This window comes from Dama dama, chromosome 11 (genome assembly GCF_033118175.1).
Source record: "Dama dama isolate Ldn47 chromosome 11, ASM3311817v1, whole genome shotgun sequence".
NCBI classification, from domain to species: domain Eukaryota; kingdom Metazoa; phylum Chordata; class Mammalia; order Artiodactyla; family Cervidae; genus Dama; species Dama dama.
The window spans coordinates 102,228,823-102,251,350 of record NC_083691.1 but is presented as its reverse complement, the minus strand read 5'-3'; the positions used below and the strand labels follow the sequence as shown (position 1 = coordinate 102,251,350).

The following is a 22,528-nucleotide window of genomic DNA, read 5'->3' as shown; positions in this document are numbered from 1 at the left end:
CCATGGGGTTGCAAGGAGTAGGACATGACTGAGCTACTGAACTGAACTGAACTATAATAAAAACTCTATTAAGCTATGGCTAGAAAACCTTAACCTGACAAATGGCTTCTACAAAGACCTACAGCCTAGCATCCCACTTAACATTAAAAAACTAAATGCGGGACTTCCCTGGTGGTCCAGTGGCTAAGACATTGCACTCCGAAGGCAGGGGGCCCAGGTTCCATCCCTCGTCAGGGAACTAGAGCCCACATGTTGCAGTGCAAATAAATAAATAAAATAAATATTTAAAAAACAGACAAAAACGCTGAACGCATCCTTCCCACAGCAAGGCTGTCCACTCTGTTACTCAACATAGTACTGGAAGTTTAATAAGTGTAATCAGGCTAAATAAATGGCACGTGCATAAAAAAGGGAGAAATAAAATTGCCCCTATTTACAGACAACCTGATTGTTTATGTAAAAAATCTGAGGGAATCTACAAAAAGAAATCCCTATAACTAATAAATGAGTTCCACAAAGTCAAAGGATACCATGTCAACACAGAAAAGCCCATTGAATTTCCACAGTCTAAGAATATAGCATTGGAAATGAAAAAACCTTAAAACGAATACTACTTAAAATAGCTCCGAAAATTAAATACTTAGATTTTAAATCTAACAAAGCATATTCACATTGAAAATTTTGAAATACTGATGAAAAAAATCAAGGAAGATCTAAATAAATGGAAAGACATGTCATTTTCATGTCACTGGAAGACTGAATACTAAAATGCCACATATGTACATGTGTACGTTCTTGGTCATGTCCAACTCTTTGAGACCCCAGGGACTGTAGCCCACCAGCCTCCTCTGTCCATGGGATGCTCCAGGCAAGAATACTGGAGTGGGTTACCACTTCCTCCTCCAGGGGATCTTCCTGACCCAGGGATCAAACCCGCATCTCTTACATCTCCTGCATTCACAGGCAGGTTCTTTATCTCCTGGGAAGCCCCTACAATTGAGAATTGCCTTTAAAAACATGTATCTTAACATAAACTTCACACTTTATATAAAAATTAACTCAAAACAGATCATAGAATAAAATGTAAAAAAGCAAAACTATAAAAATTTTAGAAAAAAACATACAAGAAAACTTTAATGATCTGGAGTCAAAGAGTTCTTAGACTTAAAACCAAAAGCAAAATCTATAAAAATAAAAAAAATTAATCAGTTGGACTTCATCAACATTACAAACCTTTGCTCTGGAAAAGACACTGTTAAGACAAGCTGCAGTGAATGAAATAATGCCATTTGTAGCAACATGGATGAATCTAGAGATTATCATCCTAAATGAAGTGAAGTCAGAGAAATACCATATGATATTACTTACAGGTACAATCTAAAAATAAAAATGATACAAATGAACTTATTTACAAAACAGAAACAAACTCAAAGACTTAGAAAACAAATTTATGGTTACCAAAGGGGAAAAGGGAGGGAGGAGGGATAAAGTAGAAGCTTGGGGTTAACATACACATACTATTCTGTATAAAATAGATAGCCAACAAGGACCTACTATAGAGCACAGAGAACTGCACTCAATATTCTGTTAGAGCCCATATGGGGCAAGAATCTGAAAAAGAACAGATATACGAATATGTATGATTAAATCACTTTGCTGTGTACCTGAAACTAACACAGCTTGTAAATCAGCTCTCAGTTCAGTTCAGCTCAGTCGCTCAGTCGTGTCCGGCTCTTTGCGACCCCACAAATCACAGCACGCCAGGCCTCCCTGTCCATCACCAACTCCCGGAGTTTACTCAAACTCATGCCCATCGAGTCGGTGATGCCATCCAGCCATCTCATCCTCTGTCGCCCCCTTCTCCTCCTGCCCCCAATCCCTCCCAGCATCAGGGTCTTTTCCAATGCGTCAGCTCTTCGTATCAGGTGGCCAACGTACTGGAGTTTCAGCTTCAGCATCAGTCTTTCCAATGAACACCCAGGACTGATCTCCTTTAGGATGGACTGGTTGGATCTCCTTGCAGTCAAAGGGACTCTACTCTAACATAAAATTTAAAAATAAAAAAAGACAAGCTGCAGACAGGAAGAAAATATTAGCAACTCACACACCTGAAAAAAGGATTTCTAATTAAAATAGATAAAGAATATGTAAAACTTAACCATAAGAAAACAAACCACCCATTTGGAAAATGAGCAGAGTGCCTGAATAGACACTTCACCCAGTAGATGATTCAAATGTCAAATAAGCACATGAAGAGATGCCAATATTATCAGTCATTAGAGAAATGGCATTTAAACCAAAATGAGATATCATTCCACACCCATTAGAGTGACTTGGAGACAAATAAACAAACCTAATAATATTAAGTGCTGGTGAAGATGCAGGGTAACTAGGCTTTTTATGCATTGCAGGTAGGAACGTAAAATGATAAAACCAGATGGAATATAGCCTAGCTGCTTCTTAGAAAGTTAAAGATAAATTTACCAAATGACCCAGCAATCCCACTGTTAGATATTTACCCAAGAGAAATGAGTGTTCACTTTCCACAAAAAGCTGTGTGGGGAATGTTTACCGCAGCTTTAGTTACAGTCACCCAAAATTGGAATTGACAGCATGGGAGTCATTAAGTTCAATGGCTGAGCTGACAGACTGTGGTATGTCCACACGATGGAATACAACCCAGCAACAGGAAGGAACTGTGAATTCCCAGAATGACATGGAAGAATCTTAAATGCATTATGCTAAGTTAAAGAAGTCAGAATCAAAAGCCTATGTACTTTTTGCTTCCATTTATATGACACTATGAAGATGAAAAACTATAATGATGAAGAACAGATCAGTGAGGCCAGGGGCTGCGGTGGGCAGACATGTGCCTACACAGGGCATCATGATGTCGTTTCGGAGTGGTGGAACCGTTCTCTCTCCTGACTGTGGTGGAGATGGCCAAACATAGAGCATAGATCTATGGTTAAAATCATGGAAATGTACACTAAAGACATTTTTTTCCCAACAAACCCTAAAAAGCAATGTATCCAATGGCAGTAGACAGTCAAAAGAATGAATCTCTAACAGTGGATTTTGGAACCCTGTGACAACTGATCTCAAGGAGAGGTTTTGGAGAGAGTGAAGTATTCTGAAATACTACAGCACCTGCATCCCACAGCCGACGAGGAGGTTGAGAGCCACCACGGGGGAGAAGAGTGAGGCATGGGGCTTCGTTAAGCGTCTTTCGTTTCTTGTCTCCCCAGCAAGGTTGTTCTCTTCCCAGGGCGAGACCACAGAGTGGGCAGCAGTGTTGAAAAAGGGCCCCCACTTATGGGATCCCCACACTGCTCAACCTCCCCTCCTTCACCAGGACCACCGGTTCTCCAACAGCACATCTCAAAAGTCTTTCAAAGTGACTCAGGACAGACATGAGGAAAAGCCAGACAGGGACTGGGGGTGAGATTCCCCAACCTACACAGGGCTTTGGGCAAGGGACAGTTTCACTAGAATTTTTAAACCAACTTCCATGGAGAATCCCTTCTGCGTCCTTTCCCTCTCACCAAGCCCAGTGAGGCAGGTGCTTCTGCAGGTAAAGAAATCAAGGTTTAGAGGATAAGGAACTTGAGGAAGCCTGGGTGTGGCAGGGCAGGGATGGGACCCAGGTCTCCCCCGAGAACACAGCCTGAAAGAGCTTACTTCCCTGTCTGAAAAGTGGATGCAAACCTCTGAGAACTGCCAAGGTCTCACCTTGTCCAGGTAACCTTGAGAGAGCAAGAGCAGGACAGAGCCCCCCAGCATCCTGTCTCCCCTGCGCCCTCTGCTGGCCCGGGGTGGGGGCCGACTAAGGGACTGTGCACTCCGGGCCTGAGGCTCTGTTTTGTAATCTGCAGTGGGCAACCCCATTGTTCTGCTAGGTGGGTTCCTTGTGGGGACCTTCTGCGGCTTGGTGGCCGAGTGACTCCCTGCGGTGGCAACTCACCCCTTTCCACGCTACCATGGACCAAGTTTGGTCTAAACTAAATTCTCCCTTCCTGCATCCCAAGGGCTTCTAAGTGGCCACCGCTATGCCTGCTTGGTTCAGATATTCAGTTCGTGGGTGAGAGTCTGTAGAGAAGGGAAAAGGCTTGGAGCCAAAGAGAGAGAGATGAGGTTGTGTGACCCTGAGTAAGTCACAATCTCCCTGGACCTCAGCTCCCTCATCTGCAAAATGGGGGTAGTGACAGTTCCCAACTCACAAGGCTGCTCTGAGAATAAAGAGCCTGGGAGATGCTTAGCAAAGAAACGCGTTCATCCGTCACTCGGCAAGCTTTCCTTCTGAACGGCAACCCACTCCAGGAGTCTTGCCTGGGAAATCCCAGTGACAGAGGAACCTGGCGGGCTACAGTCCATGGGGTCGCAGACTCAGACAGGACTGAGCGACTGAACACACACACACACACTGCCGTCACTGTTATTGCCGTGGATGGTGTTGCTGGGGTAGCTGCCCTACAACTCAGAGAACACGTGGTCACAGAGGGAGGGGTCTCCGGTTTTCAGAACCAGTCTGGTGATAGCTGGCTTGGAATTCAGCAGGTCCAATCTCACCTTTGAAAGCGCACTTTTAACTGAATTCTTTTTTCTTTTTCTACAGCACTGCTGCAGCATGTGGGATCTTAGTTCCCTGACCAGGGATCCAACCAGCTCCCCCTGCTTTGGAAGTGAGGAGTCTTAACCTTAACTGGACTGTCAAGGAAGTCCCTTTAATCTGCATTTTTATCTTAATTTTTACTAACTATCAATCCTTGCTGCTTGATGTAAAAATGAATCTGTTCAAGTACATAAATCCATCTGGATTCCAATAGCCACAAGTCAGGGAGAGAAAACCTAAGGGCAAGCTGCCTGTAAGTTTGGGAAAGAAACTTAGTCCCAAATCTAAGGTCCCCCAGGCTCAGAGTGAAGCTGCTTCAGACACCTCCCTGCCCACCCCTGCCTGGGAAGTGCTGTGAACTGCTAAGAAAGTTGGTGGTGGGAGCCACAGGCTTAAATTGGCTGTTATGATGTTAGTTGCTCAGTCCTGTCAGACTCTTTGTGACCCCATGGACTGTAGCCCACCAGGCTCCTCTGTCCATGGGATTCTCCAGGCAAGAATACTGGAGTGGAGGGTTGCTATGCCCTCCTCCAGGGGATCGTCCCCACCCAGGGATCAAGCCTGGGGCTCCCACATAGAAGAAGGCAGATTCTTTACCATCTGAGCCACCGGGGCTATATCCCCAGTACAAAATGTTTTTGGTGTTAAAAAAAATTTTTTTTTTAAGTTGGTGGGAAGAATGATATTTCCGTTAGAAATTTAAGTGTTGGACGTTGGAGGCAGGGGACATCCTCCACTCTAATCGGGTGAGCGGCGAGCTTTTCTGGAGACCCGAGGAGGACCACCGTCTCAGGAGTTCTTCTCAGGCAGAGCCTTCTGTCTCTGTCTCTGTCTCTGTCTCTCTTTCTCTCTCTCCCCCTCCCCGCAGCGGACCGAGGCTTTCGCATCAACTGCTCAGACCAGCCCGGGTCCTCCCTGACGCCCGGCCCGCGATGCATCCGATGACAAGCGGGAACGGAACCCCAGCCCCAGCCTGGCTCCAAGCCCCCGGCCCGAGCATTCCGGTGGAATGTGGCGAGCCAGATCCTTCGGCCTCGGCGTGGCCTCCCCTGCAAGCAGGATCAGGGAACTGGCGGGAGGGACACTGACCTGGGAAGCCCGCGATTCGGGGCAGGCGAGGAAGAGCAGCAGAAGGAAGAGCGCCCGGGGACACTTGGGCACCATCTTTGCCAACCGGAACCTTTCTGTTTGGGAAGGGGAGATAACTTGGTCTGCCGCCCCCGCCGAGGCTGTCCCAACCGATGCCGCGGCCGCCCCTGTCGGCCCGGATCGGCTCGGGTAGGGAGGGAAGCCGGAGCCCGGGAGCGCAGCTCGGCCCGCCGCGCTCGGGAGGCGCAGTCCCGGATCCAGGTGCGCCGCGCGCGGACCTGGAGCTCCCGCGGCCACGAGCGTCCGCTGCCGCCCGCACGAGACAGTCCCGGCGAGGCGGGGAGGCGCCGGCCCCTTGGCCAAAGCCGAGGAGGAGGGGCTGCCCGGCCAGGAATGCGCCTGGGAGCGCGCCCAACCCGCGCGGCTCCCGGAGGAGGCCCGGCGCGACGCAGAGGACGAGCGCCGGCATCCTGATCGCCCTCGCGGGGGAGGCCGCCGAGGCGGCGCACACGTGCCTGCGGGGCCCGCGAGCCCGTCCCCGCGCCGGGCCGCTCCTGACCCGCCCCTTTCCAGCCCGGGGACACTGAGGCTGACCTCATCCAGCGGCAAGTGAGATTCAGATCCAGGTCTGTCCAACTTCAGAGCGCGCGCGCGCGCGCGGACGTCTTCCTCCACGGCACTCGGAAAACAGGACTAGTGTGGGCGCGAGATGGACTTCGTGAACTTAGACCGAGCTCTCCACCCGAGAACTGCTATCGGAGTACAAGAACACTCACGCACAGTGACTCAGAACCAACAGCCCTCCTCATCTGCCGCCCTCCACTCCCCAGTGGAAGGAGAAACAGTTTGAACTGGGAGGCAGGGTTATGGGAACACCGGATGCTTTGCTGAGGCTCGGTGGGACACGCCGCTGGGAAGGACAGACATTAGCAGTCTGCGTCCCCCTTCGTCCAAGGGCTGTGGGAGGATCCAGATGGCCTCAGCTCCAAGCTCCTGGAAAACACTGTTTAAGTTCTTACTGGAAGAATGTTTTCAGAAGGCAACACTGCAGATGTCATGGTGCACACCAAGTCTGGCCAAGCCTCAAATCTGTTTTTCCTTTTTCCAAATTTCATTTAGCAGAGCCCACTCAGGGCTCAAGGCACGGAGCTCAGAAGGCTATGTAGCCTTAGAGCCGAACTGTTTTCTTTTGGAAGGCAGAGGGGAAAATTGGAGTCCCGTGGAAAACGAGGGGCCTGCTGCAGGCTGGCCACCTGGGCAGACATTACCCAGGAAATCCGGCTGGGCTGCCCCTCCACCTTCCTGCGGGAGGAAGGAGAGCGTGCCTGTGTACTATTACCTGCATTCCTGGGGAGGCGGCTTGAGGAGACACTGGGAGCACACTGCTCCTCCCTGCCCAGGTAGAGGGGGCCAAGGAGCCTGGGGCGGACCCCCCACAGCCTGTGGAAACTGGTATTTCTGCCTCCATCGCTCATGTCTGCTGACTTTGCCAAAGCTCAGTGTCCCCATCTTTGTATTCGCCCCTCCTCCACCCCCAGAGAAGAATTTCTTCTGGTCAATGAGGCTGTGTTTATTTTGTATTTTATCCCACTTATGTTTACATGGCAACTGCCACCCCCAAAACCAAGGTTTCTCAGCCGGTGCCTGCTGTGCGCTGGAGCCAGGCAGAAGTGCCTGAGAAGTTTTCTCCTGCCGTGCCCTCTGAATGGATGCACGGACTTGGAAGACACTGCTGAGTTCACCAATGAAGAAACAAAAGCTGGGAGTGGCTGAGTGACTGGCCTATGGTTTGCAGACTCAAGGGTCTCCAGAGCAGGGCTGTTTCCAGAACAGGCTACCTTCAACCTTCATCCCACATTTTAAATACTTAAATATTCAGTCATAGGATTTCAGAAACTTCGCTTACAGGAACAGAGGTTTTCCTGGTTTCTGGCTTCCTTCATTGCTTTCTCTCACTTTTTCTCCCTTGTTCCCCCATTCTCTTTCTCTTCTTCCACCTCCTTTTCGTCTTCTCATTCCCCTTCTTCTTCTCCTTTTTCTTCCTCTACTTCTTTACTTTTCAAGCATTCCTAAGTTTCAACACAGATTTTTTTTTTGTACTTACCAATTTGTTTCCCTTGTCCTATGGCTGACTTCTCTCCAGTGCCCTCGCGTCTGGTCGGGATTAACCTTCTGCCCCCGCAGTACTGCCCCTTGTCTCTCTGTCCTCAACAGCCCATGACCTGTGGTCATCAACAGCCCCTCCGCAGCCCATACCTGCCAAGGCTGCTAAGAGCAAACAGACTGTGAAAATAAGCCATGGGCTACTCAGGGTTCCACAAACTAACCTTTGCATAAATTGACTTTGATGGTCCTGCATGGGGACAACATAAGAAGGGAACCAACATTTCTTGAGCACCTGCTGTATGCCATATCCTCTATTAAGCATTTCATGAATATTCTAGTTTATCCCCTCACAACCCAGAAAAATGGGTCCTATTATTATTTCCATTTGGCAGATTGGGAAACTGAGGCTTAGCATGCTTAGTTGCCCAAGATCAAACATCAGGTTAGTAATCGGGAGAAACAGGATTTACACTTGAATGTGTCTGGTCCCAAGGAGCACGCTTTCTGCTGCAGTTGAAACTAAACACAAGAATTTGCTCATTATTCTTGTTGGCCAGTGTTTGATATTTTCAAAGGCAAGTATATAAAAATTAGCTTTAGGACAGTTCTGCCAGGTGACACTCAGTTTGCCCCTCCGGATGCATTCTGCCCTGGAGGGCAACCTGAAGGGATGGCATCAAACCCCTGGGTGCTGTCTGTCCTCTGGTTGTGTTTGGAGTCTGGGAATGTGCAGTGGGAGATCCGATGGAGAAGGGTGAGGTCCTGAGGCTGAGTCAAGCTGGCTGTGTCCCTTGACAGAAAATCACTGTTCTTTACAAGGCAATCTCTTCTCCATCCCTCTCTTCCCTTGGCATTCCCACAGCCCCTCCCCCTGTCCTGGGCCAAGGGATACCAACAATGCCTTCATTAGTGGCCCTGGCATAGGGCAGTCCTCTGGTTGGCATTTGTACATCCTGTCCATATCCTGTAAATAAATTGTCCACAAATTATCCTAATTTGAGCAAGCCATTTCTTGGCTTTTGACTGATAGAGTGACCATTGTCAATAAATTAAAAATATTTTTTCCCTTTAGACTGTCCTCTAACAGGAAATGAGGTGAATAGACACATGATGAAGCTTGTGCACACACACAGTCGGGCCGAGGCACTAAGAGGACACTCTTAATCTTTTCCCTTACTAATCAATCCTGCCTTGGCCTAGGGCTGTGATATACCCAGTTAAAAATACCCCCAGCACTACCTCTTTAGACTCCCTTGGCTGTGCGACCCAGTTTTGACTAATGAGATGTAAGTAAAGCTTAGCAGACGGGCCCAGTTTCTTGATAAACAGAAACAGTCTCAAAGATGTGTGTCCTTCTTCCTCTTGCTTAGAGCGTGGACCCAATGCTTGAAATTGCAGCAGCAACTCCATGACTGTGAGATTATAGTCAAGTGCTTAGAACGCAGGTTTAGAGAGAGAAAAGGCATATGTTCATAGCAGCACTAGTCACAGTTTGCAAGTCAGGGAAACAACCCATATGTCCATTGAAAGATGAGTGGAAAAAGAAGATGTGGTACATATATGCAATGGAATACTACTCAGTCATAAAAAAGAATGAAATAATGCAGCAACATGGATGGGCCTAGAGAGTATCATACTAAGTGAAATCAGAAAGCAAAAGACAAATACCATGTGATATCACTTATATATGGAATCTAAAATATGATACAAATGAATTTATCTACAAAACAGACTCACAAAGAACAGACCTGTGGTTGCCAAGTGGGGAGGGGTGTGGGGGAGGGATGGATTGAGAGTTTGGAATTAGCAGATGCGAGTGTTACATAGAGAATGGATAAATGACAGTGTCCTACTATATAGCACAGAGAACTATATTCAATATCCTGTGATAATGGAAAAGAATGTGAAAAAGAATGCATATATACATTTGTGTATATATATGGATGTATAACTGAGTCACAAATACAGCAAAAACTAACACAACATTGTAAATCAAATATACTTCAATAATCTTTTTTAAAAAAAGAAAGCAGAGGGAGCTTGCTTCCTTAATGATTTCTTTGAGACATGACAGTACTGGGCCTCTCCCGGATGTCTTGTTACCTAAGAAACATTAAACCCCTGTTGGGTTAAGTCACTGGTATTTGGGTTTCTGTTTCATGAAGTAGAACCAAATCTATGAGCCCATGAGGATATAAATACATAGCTGAATAAAAATAAAGGGAGGAGAAACAACTCTTCTTTATAGAAAAATTACAATCAGTAAATATAGAAAAAAAGTGTGAAAGTTAGAAAAGTACCATTCAAGCACTGCAGTAATAACTGCTGCAGGCATGATCCACCAATGGATACTGAAATCAGTGAGTAAGTATTTAAGCAGAAACAGGAATTTTGCATCGGCTCAAAGTATCTTCCCCCAAGTATCTACATATATTAGAAAGGGAAAATTTTAAATTTACAGTAGATCAATGAGGCAATATCCTGTACCCCCTGATCTGAGGCACAAACATGTGTGGCTTCTATGACATTCTTTTGCCAAAAATGGGTAACTTCAATCTAATCATGAGAAAAAAAAATTAGATAAATGCAGATGGAGGTACACACTGCAATGCAAAATTGGCAGAATTTCATTCTTCTTTATGTCTGAGTGATACCCCTCTATCTGCTCACCTGTTGGTAGACACTTAGGTTGCTTCCACATCTTGGCTATTGTAAATAATGCTGCTACGAACACTGGAATGCATGTATCTTTTAAAATTATTGTTTTCATTTTCTTCCTATATATATCCAGGAGTGGAATAGCTGGATCATATGACAGATTGAAGGCAGGAGGAGAAGGGGACGATAAAAGATGAGATGGTTGGATGGCATCACCAATTTGATGGACATGAGTTTGAGCAAGCTCCAGGAGTTGGTGATGGACAGGGAAGCCTGGCATGCTGCAGTCCATGGGGTCAATAGGAGTCGAACACGACTGAGTGACTGAACTGACTGACTGATGACAGTTCTATTTGTAGTTTTTTGAGGAACCTCCGTACTATTTTCTATAGTGATTGCACCCATTCACATCCCCACCAACAGTGTGCTCATGCTGGCCAACATTTACTTGTGGTACGCATGATGATGACCATTCTGACAGGTGTGAGGTGATAGCTCATTGTGGTTGTGATTTGTATTTCTCTGATGATCAGTGACGCTGAGCATCTGTTCGTGTGCCTGCTGGCCATCTGTGCTTTAGCCTAGAGTCTGCACCATAAAGCGCAGTTCAGGGCGAGCCCGTGGTTTGGGAAGTTTGAACACAGAATGTGGGCTTCCCTGGTGCCTCAGTGGTAAAGAATCTGCCTGCACTGCAGGAGACCTGGGCTGGATCCCTGGGTTGGGAGGAGCCCCTGGAGAAGGGCACGGCAACCTGTTCTAGTATGTTGTCTGGAGAATCCCCAGGGACAGAGGAGCCGACAGGCCGCAGTCCCTGGGGTTGCAGAGTCAGACACGACTGAGCGGCTAAGCAGAGCGCAGCACACACAGAAGGGGTGCTTGCTTCCTTCGGTTCTCTCGTTCAACAATCCTCTCCCTTTCTAGCTACTGTGGTTCTTCTAATTGCTATCTTCCAATTCAACAGGAAGATTCAGGCTTTATAACTGGGTTTAATCTCCACGTGACACGCTGTGGCCTGCTCCGAGTGTAAAAGCCATAAAAACGGGAAATGCACAGCGCGATTCCCTTTATTGAATAGCATTTCCAGTATGTCCCTGCTCCTCCCTCTCTCTGATGTCGCCAACACAGTTATTTTAATTGTATCTAGAGTTGTTGTCTGGGCAGTCAAAAGGAGGTACTTCCCCATTATCAGAACTTGAAATCTACACATGCATTTTATAATCATAAATGCATTATTTAAAAAGTAATTTCTTAGTGAAAAGTCCAGCTTCTTCATGCTCCATTTAATTTTTTAAAAAAGCAAATTAAAACTTAAGGATTGAATATTTTATCAGTATGTTCAGTAGTGTTACAAATAAAATATCCAATTAAAAATAAATTTAAATTTAAAAAACCAAAACAAAATAAAATAGACACTGTCTTTTCTGGACTCTACTATGCCTCAAGGAAATGTCCACTTATCAAATGAATAAGCAGAGAATCAGAATTATGACTTCATGTTGAGATAAGAATTTGGAGGCTAGAGTGAAAGATAATACAGTAATATAAAATGAGGAAGCAAGGGATAAGCAAATCATAGAAAGTATATTTTGAGTTTTGATGTGCAGTTCAACCCTCCTGTGACACTTCTCTCCCTCTGACCCTGAGGATCCAGAGCTGAGAAAAGCAAAATCTGGCCAGAGGGACCTGGAGTCAATTGTTCCTCATTTTCTCATCTGTAAAATGCACAGAGGCCCCTTCCAAGCTTTCAAGTTCTAATTCTGAAAGAGACTAGAAACACCAAAATGAGAAGGGGTTTTAGTTTTTAGGGGGAGGTTTGCTTGTTTCTTGGTCCCTTTTTTTTTGTCATGGTGGTGGCACTCAGTGTACATTTTTTAAAACTAAAATTTGCCTCTCTGTTGGCATTTGGTAAGTAAAAGTGAATTTACAGATTTTTTAAAGGCAAGAATTAGAGACCAAAAATGTTGAGGTTAGACCTCTTCAGAGACATAGTTTGGCACATTCTGCTGGGTAGGGTTAAAAGTATTCGTGTACAGAAACTTGCATTGCAGTTTCTTATTTTGTTGTTGTTTAGTTGCTAAGTCATGTCCAACTCTTTGCAACCCAATGGACTGTAGCACGCCAGGGTTCTTGAGCAGCTTCTTATTATGTTCCCAAAATGATTTAAAGGAATTGTTGTCAAAATTATTTACATCTGAATTCAGTACCATACCAGGTGATGTTAGTAGGAATTTAGCTGTCAATCCACTGTCATTGAAGGGGCATAGGACGTGCCTTGGGTAATGTCATTTTTTTAAACTTTTTAAATTTTTGACTGTGCCGGCTTATCTCTAACTATGGCAAGTGGGGGGCTTCTCTTTGCGGTGGCCTCTCTGGTTGTGAAGCAGAGGCTCTAGGTGCACGGGCTGGGGTAGTTGCAGCTCACGGGCTCAGTAGTTGTGGCTCCTGGGCTCTGGAGCTCAGGTTCAGTATTTAGGGGCTGCTAACCCTAAACCCTGAACTCAGGTTCAGTAGTTTCAGGGGCTTAGTTTCCTGTACGAGGGACTGAGCCCAGGTCTCCCGCAATGGCTGGTAGATTCTTTGCCAATGAGCCACCAGTGAAGCCCAGGTAACTTCATTTTAGCACACATAAATAAACCTCAGAATGTGTCTGCATTTTGTATGGAGGAGTCTCTGTTTGAGCTGTCTCTGTAACGTGTACAACAATCACCGTTGAATTTTTTAGAATAACCTTAGCTGTCTTGAGAAGGCCTGGGCACTAGGCACTTTCTTTCCTCCCTCTCCCTCCCTTCATTTTGGGTCACAAAAGGTGGAATGTTTATTTACATTTTGATACATATATGTGATGATCCAGGGCTTCCCAGGTGGCTCAGTGAAAAAGAATCCGCCTGCCAACCCAGGAGACACAGTTTCCATCCTTGATCCGGGAAGATCCCACATGCCTCGAAGCAAGTAAACCGGTGAGCCACGACTATTAAGGCTGTGCTCTGGAGGCCCTGGAGCTGGTGCCCAAGAGAAGCCGCCACAGGGAGAAAGCCAAACGCTGCAGCTAGAGAGCGGCCCCCACTCACTGCCGCCAGGGAAGCAGACAAAAAATAAACAGATCATTAGAAAAAAAAATAGCAAACAGGCATTCGGCTCACGCTATTTTCCAGTCCACCTGGCGGTTTGGTGTGGCTTTGTGACCCGAGTTTTGCTGATGAAATGTGCTCAGTGACGGGCACCACTCTTTTGCCCTACAAAACCCCGGGCCTGGAGCAGCTCTCCCCTTCTGCTGGCTGGATGCAGATGGCAGGCCCAGGAGATGGTGGGCCCACAGGATGAAAATACACCTTGGGCCCCCGGAGGATCGTGTGGAGCAGGATTGCCCTGCTCACCTCTGCAGCTATCCTACAAGTTAGGAAAAATTAACTTTTTGTCTTAGCCTCTTGAAATGTAACTGAATAATTATTTACAGCCTAGCTGAACCTAAACACTCTAAGCACCCCTGTGATTTGTTGTCACTCAGTCTTTTCTCTACTTGGTGTTTACATGAGTTCACATGTAACTTTATATTTTTGAAAATTTCTGCTGTGGACGGGTTTTCAGCTCGGGTGCGCGAGGCCCACTCTAGCTGTGCTGCCGGGCTCCTCACAGCGGGGGCTTCTCTTGCTGCGGCTCACGGGCTCAGTAGTTGTGGAGCGTGGGCTTAGTTGCTCCATGGCATGTAGGATCTTCCTGGACCAGGGATCAAACTCATGTCCCTTGCATTGGCAGGCAGATTCTTAACCACTGCCATAAGGGAAGTGCCCTATCTCTTGTAAGTACATTTCTATGTTATTATATAGTCTTCTTAATGTAATGGTTGCAGAGTAGCTGGTTAAACTATAATTCCTTAACCATTCTATTGTGATGTTTAGTTTGCTTATTTTTTCTTCTACTTTAAATAATGCTAAACATTTTTATGCAGAAGCCAGGCTTCCCTGGTGGCTCAGAATGTAATGAACCAGCCTGCAATGCAGGAGACAGGAGACATGGGTTTGATCCCTGGGTCAGGGAGATCTTTTGGAGAAGGGAATAGCTACCCACTCCAGTATTCTTGCCTGGGAAATCCCATGAACAGAGGAGCCTGGAACTATTGATGTGCTCATTTCCTTAAACACTGAAAGCAAAACAATTGTTACAAATTCTTAGTAGTATAAACATATCAATTTGAGTTTTTAAAAATTTCTCCTTTCATTTCACGTTTGTCACTACTGAGGTTGAACACTTGTCCATGTTTGTTTGTTAGTTGTTCCTCCTCTTTTGAGAAGTTTATGTCCTACTATCTATCAGAGTCTACATTTCCTGTAGATTTTAATAATTTTAGTACTCATAGATATTACCAAGAATCAATCATCCAAAATCTCAGAAAGCATTTTATTGTCAGAACAAATATTAAGGCACAAAAATACATCAGTTTTTTTCAAATAAAAATCTTTGAAATAGTTTTGTGCTACATTCAAAGCAACGTCTTCCAAATTATACAATAATTTAATTTCTTAAATAAAAAATATACAACTTTAGCCCCTAAATTTTCTTCCCAAATACATGCTTTCCTAGTTCTAAAGAAGTTTCTTCTTGAGCTCCTATGTTATAATATACATGTCTTTAAATCTCCTTTTGTCACTTAAATACATTCTTTAGTACTTTGACCAATACATTAAACTTCTTTCTTATAAGGCTTGGTGTTTTGCATTGCTTATCACACATTGTTGATCATACCAAGACACAAGTTCCAACACTAGGGGCTTATAAAGCTAGTATAACATGTCTCATAAACCAGTTATGTATAGTCTAGTGCAGCAGACTCAAACCCCCTTTTTAAAAAAGATATAAAAACCAATCACATGTACATCTTTTACAATCTTCAGTCTTCACATTTCAGTAGTGCAAATATACTGTGTTAGAGTGGGGAAGTCTAGTACTCTGTATAGGATATGTGAAAGATTTTAAATATTTTCTTCACAGGAAAAGTGTAGGAACATCTTATCTCTTGGGCTCAAAAAATTCACACATTCATCTATTTTTCCTTATTTTTGAAATGAACTTTCCTTGAAAGCAGATACTAATATTCCTCTAACTTAAAACATGAAAATTCCCTTTTAGGCCAACTTCATACATCACAGAAATCTAACACAAATGGCACAGTAAGAACACGTAGGCATTTTGCCTAGAAACACAAAGAATTGGACTCTTACCCTCAGATCCATGCAATCACAGGGAGACCCACCCTGATGGCATCCTAAGAATAAATTGGTGTGGCAGCCTCAAAGACCCTGGCCACCAGTTTCTGCGATCTTTGAGCAGAAGCAACGGTGATGAGCTGTAACAGTGTTCCCGAGTGTGACTTCTCCCCGGGGTCCTTCACAAGATCTAAGGCTACAGTTCTGGGGCGCCCCCTCCCGGCCACGTGAGGGGGCCAAGAAGGCCCTCTGATACCTGCTTCAGGCTGTGAGTCATCAGTGGACAACACACTGACCGCTGAGGGTGACAGACACAGTGTACCTCCTTCGGAAAACACTTCTGAGGAGGCTATCAGGAGAAAAGACTGCCTTCTGAGATGATGAGGGAAGTCCACATGCTGGTGCGCAGCTGAGCCACACAGGCACAGCATTGCTTGTCTTGCCAGATGCAGAGAGAAGTGTTTTCATCAGCACCGTCCAGGTTACGTCGGAGGCGTTTACCCCATCCCGGCACACTTCCCCCTGACTCCCTCCTCACACCCCATCACCTCTGCGGCTGGGAGCCCAGGGCTCTGCATTTCAGAATCCAGCTGGAGCCATGTGAGTTGGGGATCAATCTGCTTCAAAATCTGGGGAGTGGTATCAGATACAAATGTCAGGAACAAGACGGAAATGGCCACCTCCAGCTCGGAAACAACTGGGCTGAGGGCAAAATATACACCGCGCTCAAATGGACATAAACGCTGGGAAGCACCTCAGGTGGAGTCCATTATCGTGGCAGAAACAGAAATAAGGAAGGGAACCTACATTGTTAGACATTCTTTTCTTGGGAAGGATATCCCAAAGCAAAAGCATGATGAAAGCCACGCCTTTCTCCCTACAACAGGGTCCAATATTCACTATTGAAAATACAGCTGAAAGTACCTTTCAAGAGGCATTACTACTAGAAATCTTTTTTTTTTTTTTTTTAAACTAACCCCTATGAAATGAGTAAATGAGAAACCAATTCAAAAGTTAGGCTTTTGAAAAAAACCATTTTGTTTTGTGGCTTCACTATGGGAAAGAAAAAAATAAAGGAAGGTTATAATTCAAGTGTTTGTACTGGTTAAGACTTTGATGCTTCTTCATCAAAAACTCTGAAGTCATCCTCAACTCCACAAGGTTAGAACTCCTTCAAAGAAAGACACAGAAGATTCTAACTTTAATTCCTATTCTAAATATCCACTAGCCTTGTATCTTTGGTCAGGAAAGCAGCAAAACAGCTACCATTTCCGTCACACTGTTTCCAATGGCTTTTCAAGTTTAGCATGCTCTGCATTAAAAAAATTTTTTTTCTAAACTTTCAAATCACACATTACATATATAATAAAATAATGTATAAAAGGTCATTTAAGGTTAAAAAATTAATTACAAGATTAATAGTGATATACTTACTATACAGTTAAATACATGTATTATTACAAAACCAAACATGCTAGGATGATATAGAAGGTTCTAGTTTCCTCAGGGCTCACTGGTAATGAGCCTCCCAGCTTGCTTGGGAGGAAGTGCTCCAGTGGAACCACGTGGCCAGGTGACCCCACCTGTCCCATTGCAGATTCAGCAGCAGTACGTTCACACCTGGCCTAAGGGAGGGGACAGGTGGAGCAGATTTTCATAAGGGACCTCTCTCTCCGTGAACTGTGTTCCCCTGAGCTCAGAGATCAACGATTTGATGTGCATGGTGTGAGCTGCACCCAAGGCCTTTGCACAGACCTGTGCACACACACACATCACACCCAGAGCAAGACTACCCATATATACATCCTTATGTTCCAACATTAATCGAGTTTCACTTACTGGGTTGGCAAAAGAGTTCGTTCAGGTTTTCCTGTAACGTCTCATGGAACAAATGAACTTTTTGGCCAACTCAATATTACCAAATCACTTCAGCATGAAAGTCAAAGAGAATTATTATTGTAACTTATAACTATAAACCCAATAGATGGAGACACTGCTTTAACCACATCTCAGAAGAATCATATCACTGTTTTGAAGCTCAGCAGAACAATAGGAACATTGATGTAATGTAAGTTATTTTAAATTGTCATATTTTTCAGGAAAAAAAAAAAAAGAGAACCCACATGCCCAAATCCACATGTCTGCCACCCATCAGCTAAGGGTAGTTGGGAATCTATCTTTATTACAATACTTCTCTCAGATCATTGCCAAGTAGGCAATTTAATGGACATGAAACTGGCACTCAAGGGTCAGTTTAAAAAGGGTTACAGAACCCTTCTACCATCTGAATTCTTAATTTTCATACATAGATTTCCAAGATGATGCAATAAAAACTTGTTGCACTATATCAAAACAAAGCTCTCTTTTAGTCTTGAGGAAATCCTTCATCATTACATAGGTTTCATTTATATGGGTTCCATCACATTATTTTTTCGGAAGAGAACATTTTTTCTGCCATTTCAGATCTGGTCATAATTTCCTTTAAAAAAAAAGGGGGGGGGGGGAGATATTCATCAAAATGTTGATGCTTCTTCCAAGACCTAACACAATTCTCTACAGAGTCACTATAAAGTAGTCACAATTTTGTGCCTTCCATGCCACAATATACATAGAAATATTAGATACAAAAAATAAAAACCATATAATCCAGACTTCTACTTATGGTGTATAATCATCCAGGTATTTGTCTGACTTTACCAGTTTATGTATTTTTGAAATTAGAAATCAATCATTTATCAAATGAATACCACAAATGCCCCTTTAAGAGTAATTCCATGGTATATATGTCTGTAGTTATAAATCCTGGAGTCCAAAGGTCTTTTTTTTGGGGGGGGGGGGCATAATTATTGACTGTTTTTTTTATTGGAAGACAGTTGCTTTACAATGTTGTGTTGGTTTCTGCCATACATCAACATGAATCAAGCACAGGGATACGTATGTGCCCTCCCTCGTGACCCCCCAACTGCCCCCGCACCCCCGCTCCATCCCCCACTCCAGGTTGTCAACAGAGCACCAGGGTGAACTCCTTGTGCTACACAGCAAACTCCCACTGGCTGTCTGTCTCACATATGGCAATATACGCTTCAGTGCTGCTCCCTCAATGCATCCCACCCTCCCCTTTGCCCACTGTGTCCTCAAGTCTGCTCTCTATGTCTGCGTCTTTGCTGCTACTTGATTCTGCAAATAGGTCGAGTGCAATGGTTTTGTAGCAAGGTTTATGTACACAGCAGCCTTCTTAGAAGTTCCCATCCTACTATGGTCAAATCCCCAGCCAGAGAATAGACTTATGGACACAGGGGTGGGCGGGGTGGGAGAAGGAGAAGGTGGGGGTATACGGAGAGAGTAAGGAAACATATACACTAACATATGTAAAATAGCCAGTGGGAATTTGCTGTATGTGAGAGTACTGAAGTATCCAGGTGACCCATAACTAACTCCCCCCCTCAAAAAACCTTCCTAAACCCCCATCGTCTGTTCACATTTCCTACTTTGTAAATGTACATCAGTTAGAAACTCTATTTACTGCAGGAAAATATCTATAAGTATAAGGGATTAATTTGGACAAACTGCCATCTTGAAGTCTTCTAAACTCTTGTATCTTAAGATGTTAAAAAATCAGACTCAAAACTTAATAGAATTCTTCCCTCCTCTTATACCAGTAAGCATTTATTATATATTAATATCATTATTACATGTTAGTATCTTGCTCCTGTTTTAAATGAGGATCTAGTTCCTCAAAACCTCACCCATAACTCAAAGCAGAGTCTTTCAGTCTGCTTAATTTGTAATCATATAAAAAAGTAACTTTCAGAATTTCTTTCTGAGATTCATTTCTACTTTGTGAAAATAATAGCTCCAAGACACAAGCAAAAATATTTTACCTCATCTGAATCCACCAACACTGGAAGAGCTCTGAAATAAAAGAAAAAAAGTCGACAAAGTTATTGAAAGGCCAGTGAATCTACAGAAGCTGAATATAAGCATACCCCACGATCCACCAATTCCCATTCCTGGGAAACACAGTTGAAAGAAATGACTACTGGTGTCACCAGCAGACACACTTAACATGCTCCAAATCAGTGGGCTGGAACACTGCAGAGCCCTCCAACAGGAGGTATGAAGTTCTGAGGGATCAAGTTGTAAAAACCAACACCAGTAATCTACAGTTACAGACACCAGCAGGGCACTCGCTTTGGGAGAGTGGGGTCATGATTTGGGAGGAAAACAAGAGAGTTTTTAGGGTGCTAGTGATGTTCCAGCTTTTGATCTGGTATCTGGGTGCTGGTTACATGAGTGTGCTTATATTAAAAATGTATTGAGCTATACACTTGGGCAACCAATTATATTTTTATTTTTAAGCCCCTGTAATTTTTACCTTTGAATAGCTGGACAAATGTCTTGATTAGTGATGTGCTATCTAATCTGAAAACCCACGTGTCATGTCCTTTTTTGAGAATGAAAGAGGGGTCAACAGGCTTGAGTGAATCATCCTCTCACTATGAACCTGTATGTCACATCATCATGTGCACGTTAAACAGACACCATTATAATTAAAGTCACAAATATTTTTAAAAAGATGGATGAGTGAACATTTACAAAAGGTGGCACTTGTATAATCAAGCAGTTAATTCCTATGTCACTGGTGTTCTTGACTGGACACAAATCTGTGAAGGGCACCGGAAACAGAAAGAACTACACAACGTAACTGTTCAGAAAGAGAACACTGCAGATAAAAAGAAAAGACAAATGCAGGCCTCGGCGTGCGCTGGAGCAGCGAGAGAGAGCGCCCACAGGTCTCAACATGAAAGTCTCATCAATGCACAACCCAAACGGCGCTATTGGCAGTGCATCTCGTGCTAGAGACGGAAGGCGAAGTGGGGGCCTCGGAGACGTGCGGGAGGAGCCGCTGAGACGGCTCAGAATGGTACCGTTAAGGAAAACCCCGAGGAGACGACTACCTCTGGGAAATGTGAGCCAGAACCCTGGAGGCCAAGGAGAGAGCCCACCGGGCGCTCGGCACCTCATTTAGAGAAACACTAGCAGTCTCCAGAACGGTTCCTGCGGTGAGGGAAATGACCATCTAGAACTTACTAAGATGGGATCAGTGCACTGAAACGGAAGGTGAACTATGCTAAGCTGACCTTTCTCATTTATCAGAGATACAGAAAAGTCATAACATACATTATGTGAATGTCAGATAACACATTAGGTCATATGGGTTATTCATGATCTGTTTAAATTGTCCTATAACTTGCAAAACTTTTGTTCCACTCCTACAGAAGCATATAAAAGGACTTCACATACACCTGGACGTGAAGTCCAGTTTCTTAACTTCCTATGTAAACAGCACATGCACTTTGGGTAGCACTGAGCTAAACTTCTTATTAGACAGAATGGTCTAAATAGGAAGTAAATGGGAGCCGGGAAAGGAACAAACAGTATGTGGAGACATCCTCTCTGGCCATCCTGTTGTCTACTGTGGAAACAGCTACCTGGAATTCATGTGTCACATAGCAGCGGTCCCCAATCTTTTTGGTCCCAGGGACAGGTTTTGGGGAAGACAATTTTTCCATGGACCGGGGTGGGGACTGGGTTGGGTGGGGATGGTTTTGGGATGATTCAAGCATATTATATTTATTATGCCGCCACTGATCTGATAGGAGGCAGAGCTCAGAAGGCAATGTGAGTGATGGGGAGCAGCTGTAAATATAGACAAAGCGTCTCATAGTTGCCCATCACTCACCTCCTGCCATGTGGCTAACAGGCCACAGACCAATACCAGTCCATGGCCCGAGGACTGCAGTTAGATACAGACAGTAGTCCGTGGCCGGGGACCGTGGCCAGATATAGACACCGATAAAGAGGAACCCAAAGAGGCTTCCTCTGCACTCTGGTTTTCCTAAGCTCACGTTTCTCCTCCAAAAGCATTCCCACTCTACATGTTATTATGGTTACATGTGTTTAAATAAAAAACAGTTTGAACTTTTCCATATTATAAAATGAAAACAAAACAAAATGACTCTGATCCTGATAAACTTATATTAAAAAAAGGAGTTGGTTATGGGCAGGAGTATTAAGAGTTGTTGTACACTAAAAGGGAAGGAGACAGACAGACCAAGGCAGGGCAATGTTTTCTTTGCATTTCAACATGAAGTTGATCTGTCCATCACTAGTGAGGACACTAGTGGAGGCCTATAGAAACATACAGAGGAGAGAGGCTTAAAAACACATAAAAAAGTACGAAAATTATCCCTTTATAGGACAGCCTAAATGTTAGATTCAAACTTTAACAGAGGATATTTACACATCTGTGAATGAAGAGGGAATATTTTCCTCCACCCACTTCAAATCTTCACCCTGTAGAAATAAACATTTACATATTAGCACTTGCTGAATAACGCCTGGAAGCAGAATTCTGAAATATTACATATATGTATAATTTAAGCATTTACATTTAAATGCACGACATTCTTTTAGTTTCTACATAGCCTAAGAACTTCACTCATGCCACACAGAAACTATGCCAGAATTTTCTTAAATAGTCAAACAAACATTTGGACTTTGGATTTTTGTACTTCTCTGGTTTTAGTTAGATGCAAAGGTATTATTTTTTGTCTCGAAAAATCACAGTAAAAATAAAGAGTTGATTTATAAGATAAGAAACAGCATGAATACTGATTTGTATTCATTGTTTTGCTTTCAGCATTCATCACGCCTAATGTGCTCATTTTATATCATGAGTTTATAATTTTTCAAAAGTAAAAGATGATGGTAGAGCTATTCTAACTTTATAAAGAATCTGCCTGCAGTGCAGGAGACCGAGGTTTGATCCCTGGCTCTGGAAGAGCCCCTGGAGAAAGGA

The 22,528-nt window shown here is 44.2% G+C and overlaps 2 protein-coding genes across 7 annotated transcripts in view; both read right to left on the bottom strand.

Moving 5' to 3' along the window:
* Window positions 1-6,453, bottom strand: part of FBLN7 (fibulin 7) — a 55,593-nt gene extending 49,140 nt beyond the window's left edge. Inside the window, exons 1-2 of one of the 3 annotated variants that reach the window (XM_061156340.1) lie at window positions 6,296-6,453; window positions 5,702-5,796 (exon numbers count right to left, since the gene is read on the bottom strand). In XM_061156340.1, the coding sequence (XP_061012323.1) occupies window positions 5,702-5,776 (75 nt within the window). In that variant the 5' untranslated portion in view covers window positions 5,777-5,796; window positions 6,296-6,453. Of the gene's footprint in view, window positions 1-5,701; window positions 5,917-6,295 lie in introns of those variants that run through there. The other 2 variants (XM_061156342.1, XM_061156339.1) reach the window with 2 other exon arrangements.
* An 8,393-nt stretch (window positions 6,454-14,846) lies between these two features.
* TMEM87B (transmembrane protein 87B) overlaps window positions 14,847-22,528 on the bottom strand; it is a 52,895-nt gene continuing 45,213 nt past the window's right edge. For all 4 annotated transcript variants that reach the window (XM_061156057.1, XM_061156060.1, XM_061156058.1 and 1 more), the window contains 3 exons: window positions 21,971-22,023; window positions 19,548-19,578; window positions 14,847-18,145 (listed from right to left, as the gene is read on the bottom strand). In XM_061156057.1, coding sequence (XP_061012040.1) covers window positions 18,086-18,145; window positions 19,548-19,578; window positions 21,971-22,023 — 144 coding nt within the window. In that variant the 3' untranslated portion in view covers window positions 14,847-18,085. The remainder of the gene's footprint in view (window positions 18,146-19,547; window positions 19,579-21,970; window positions 22,024-22,528) is intronic.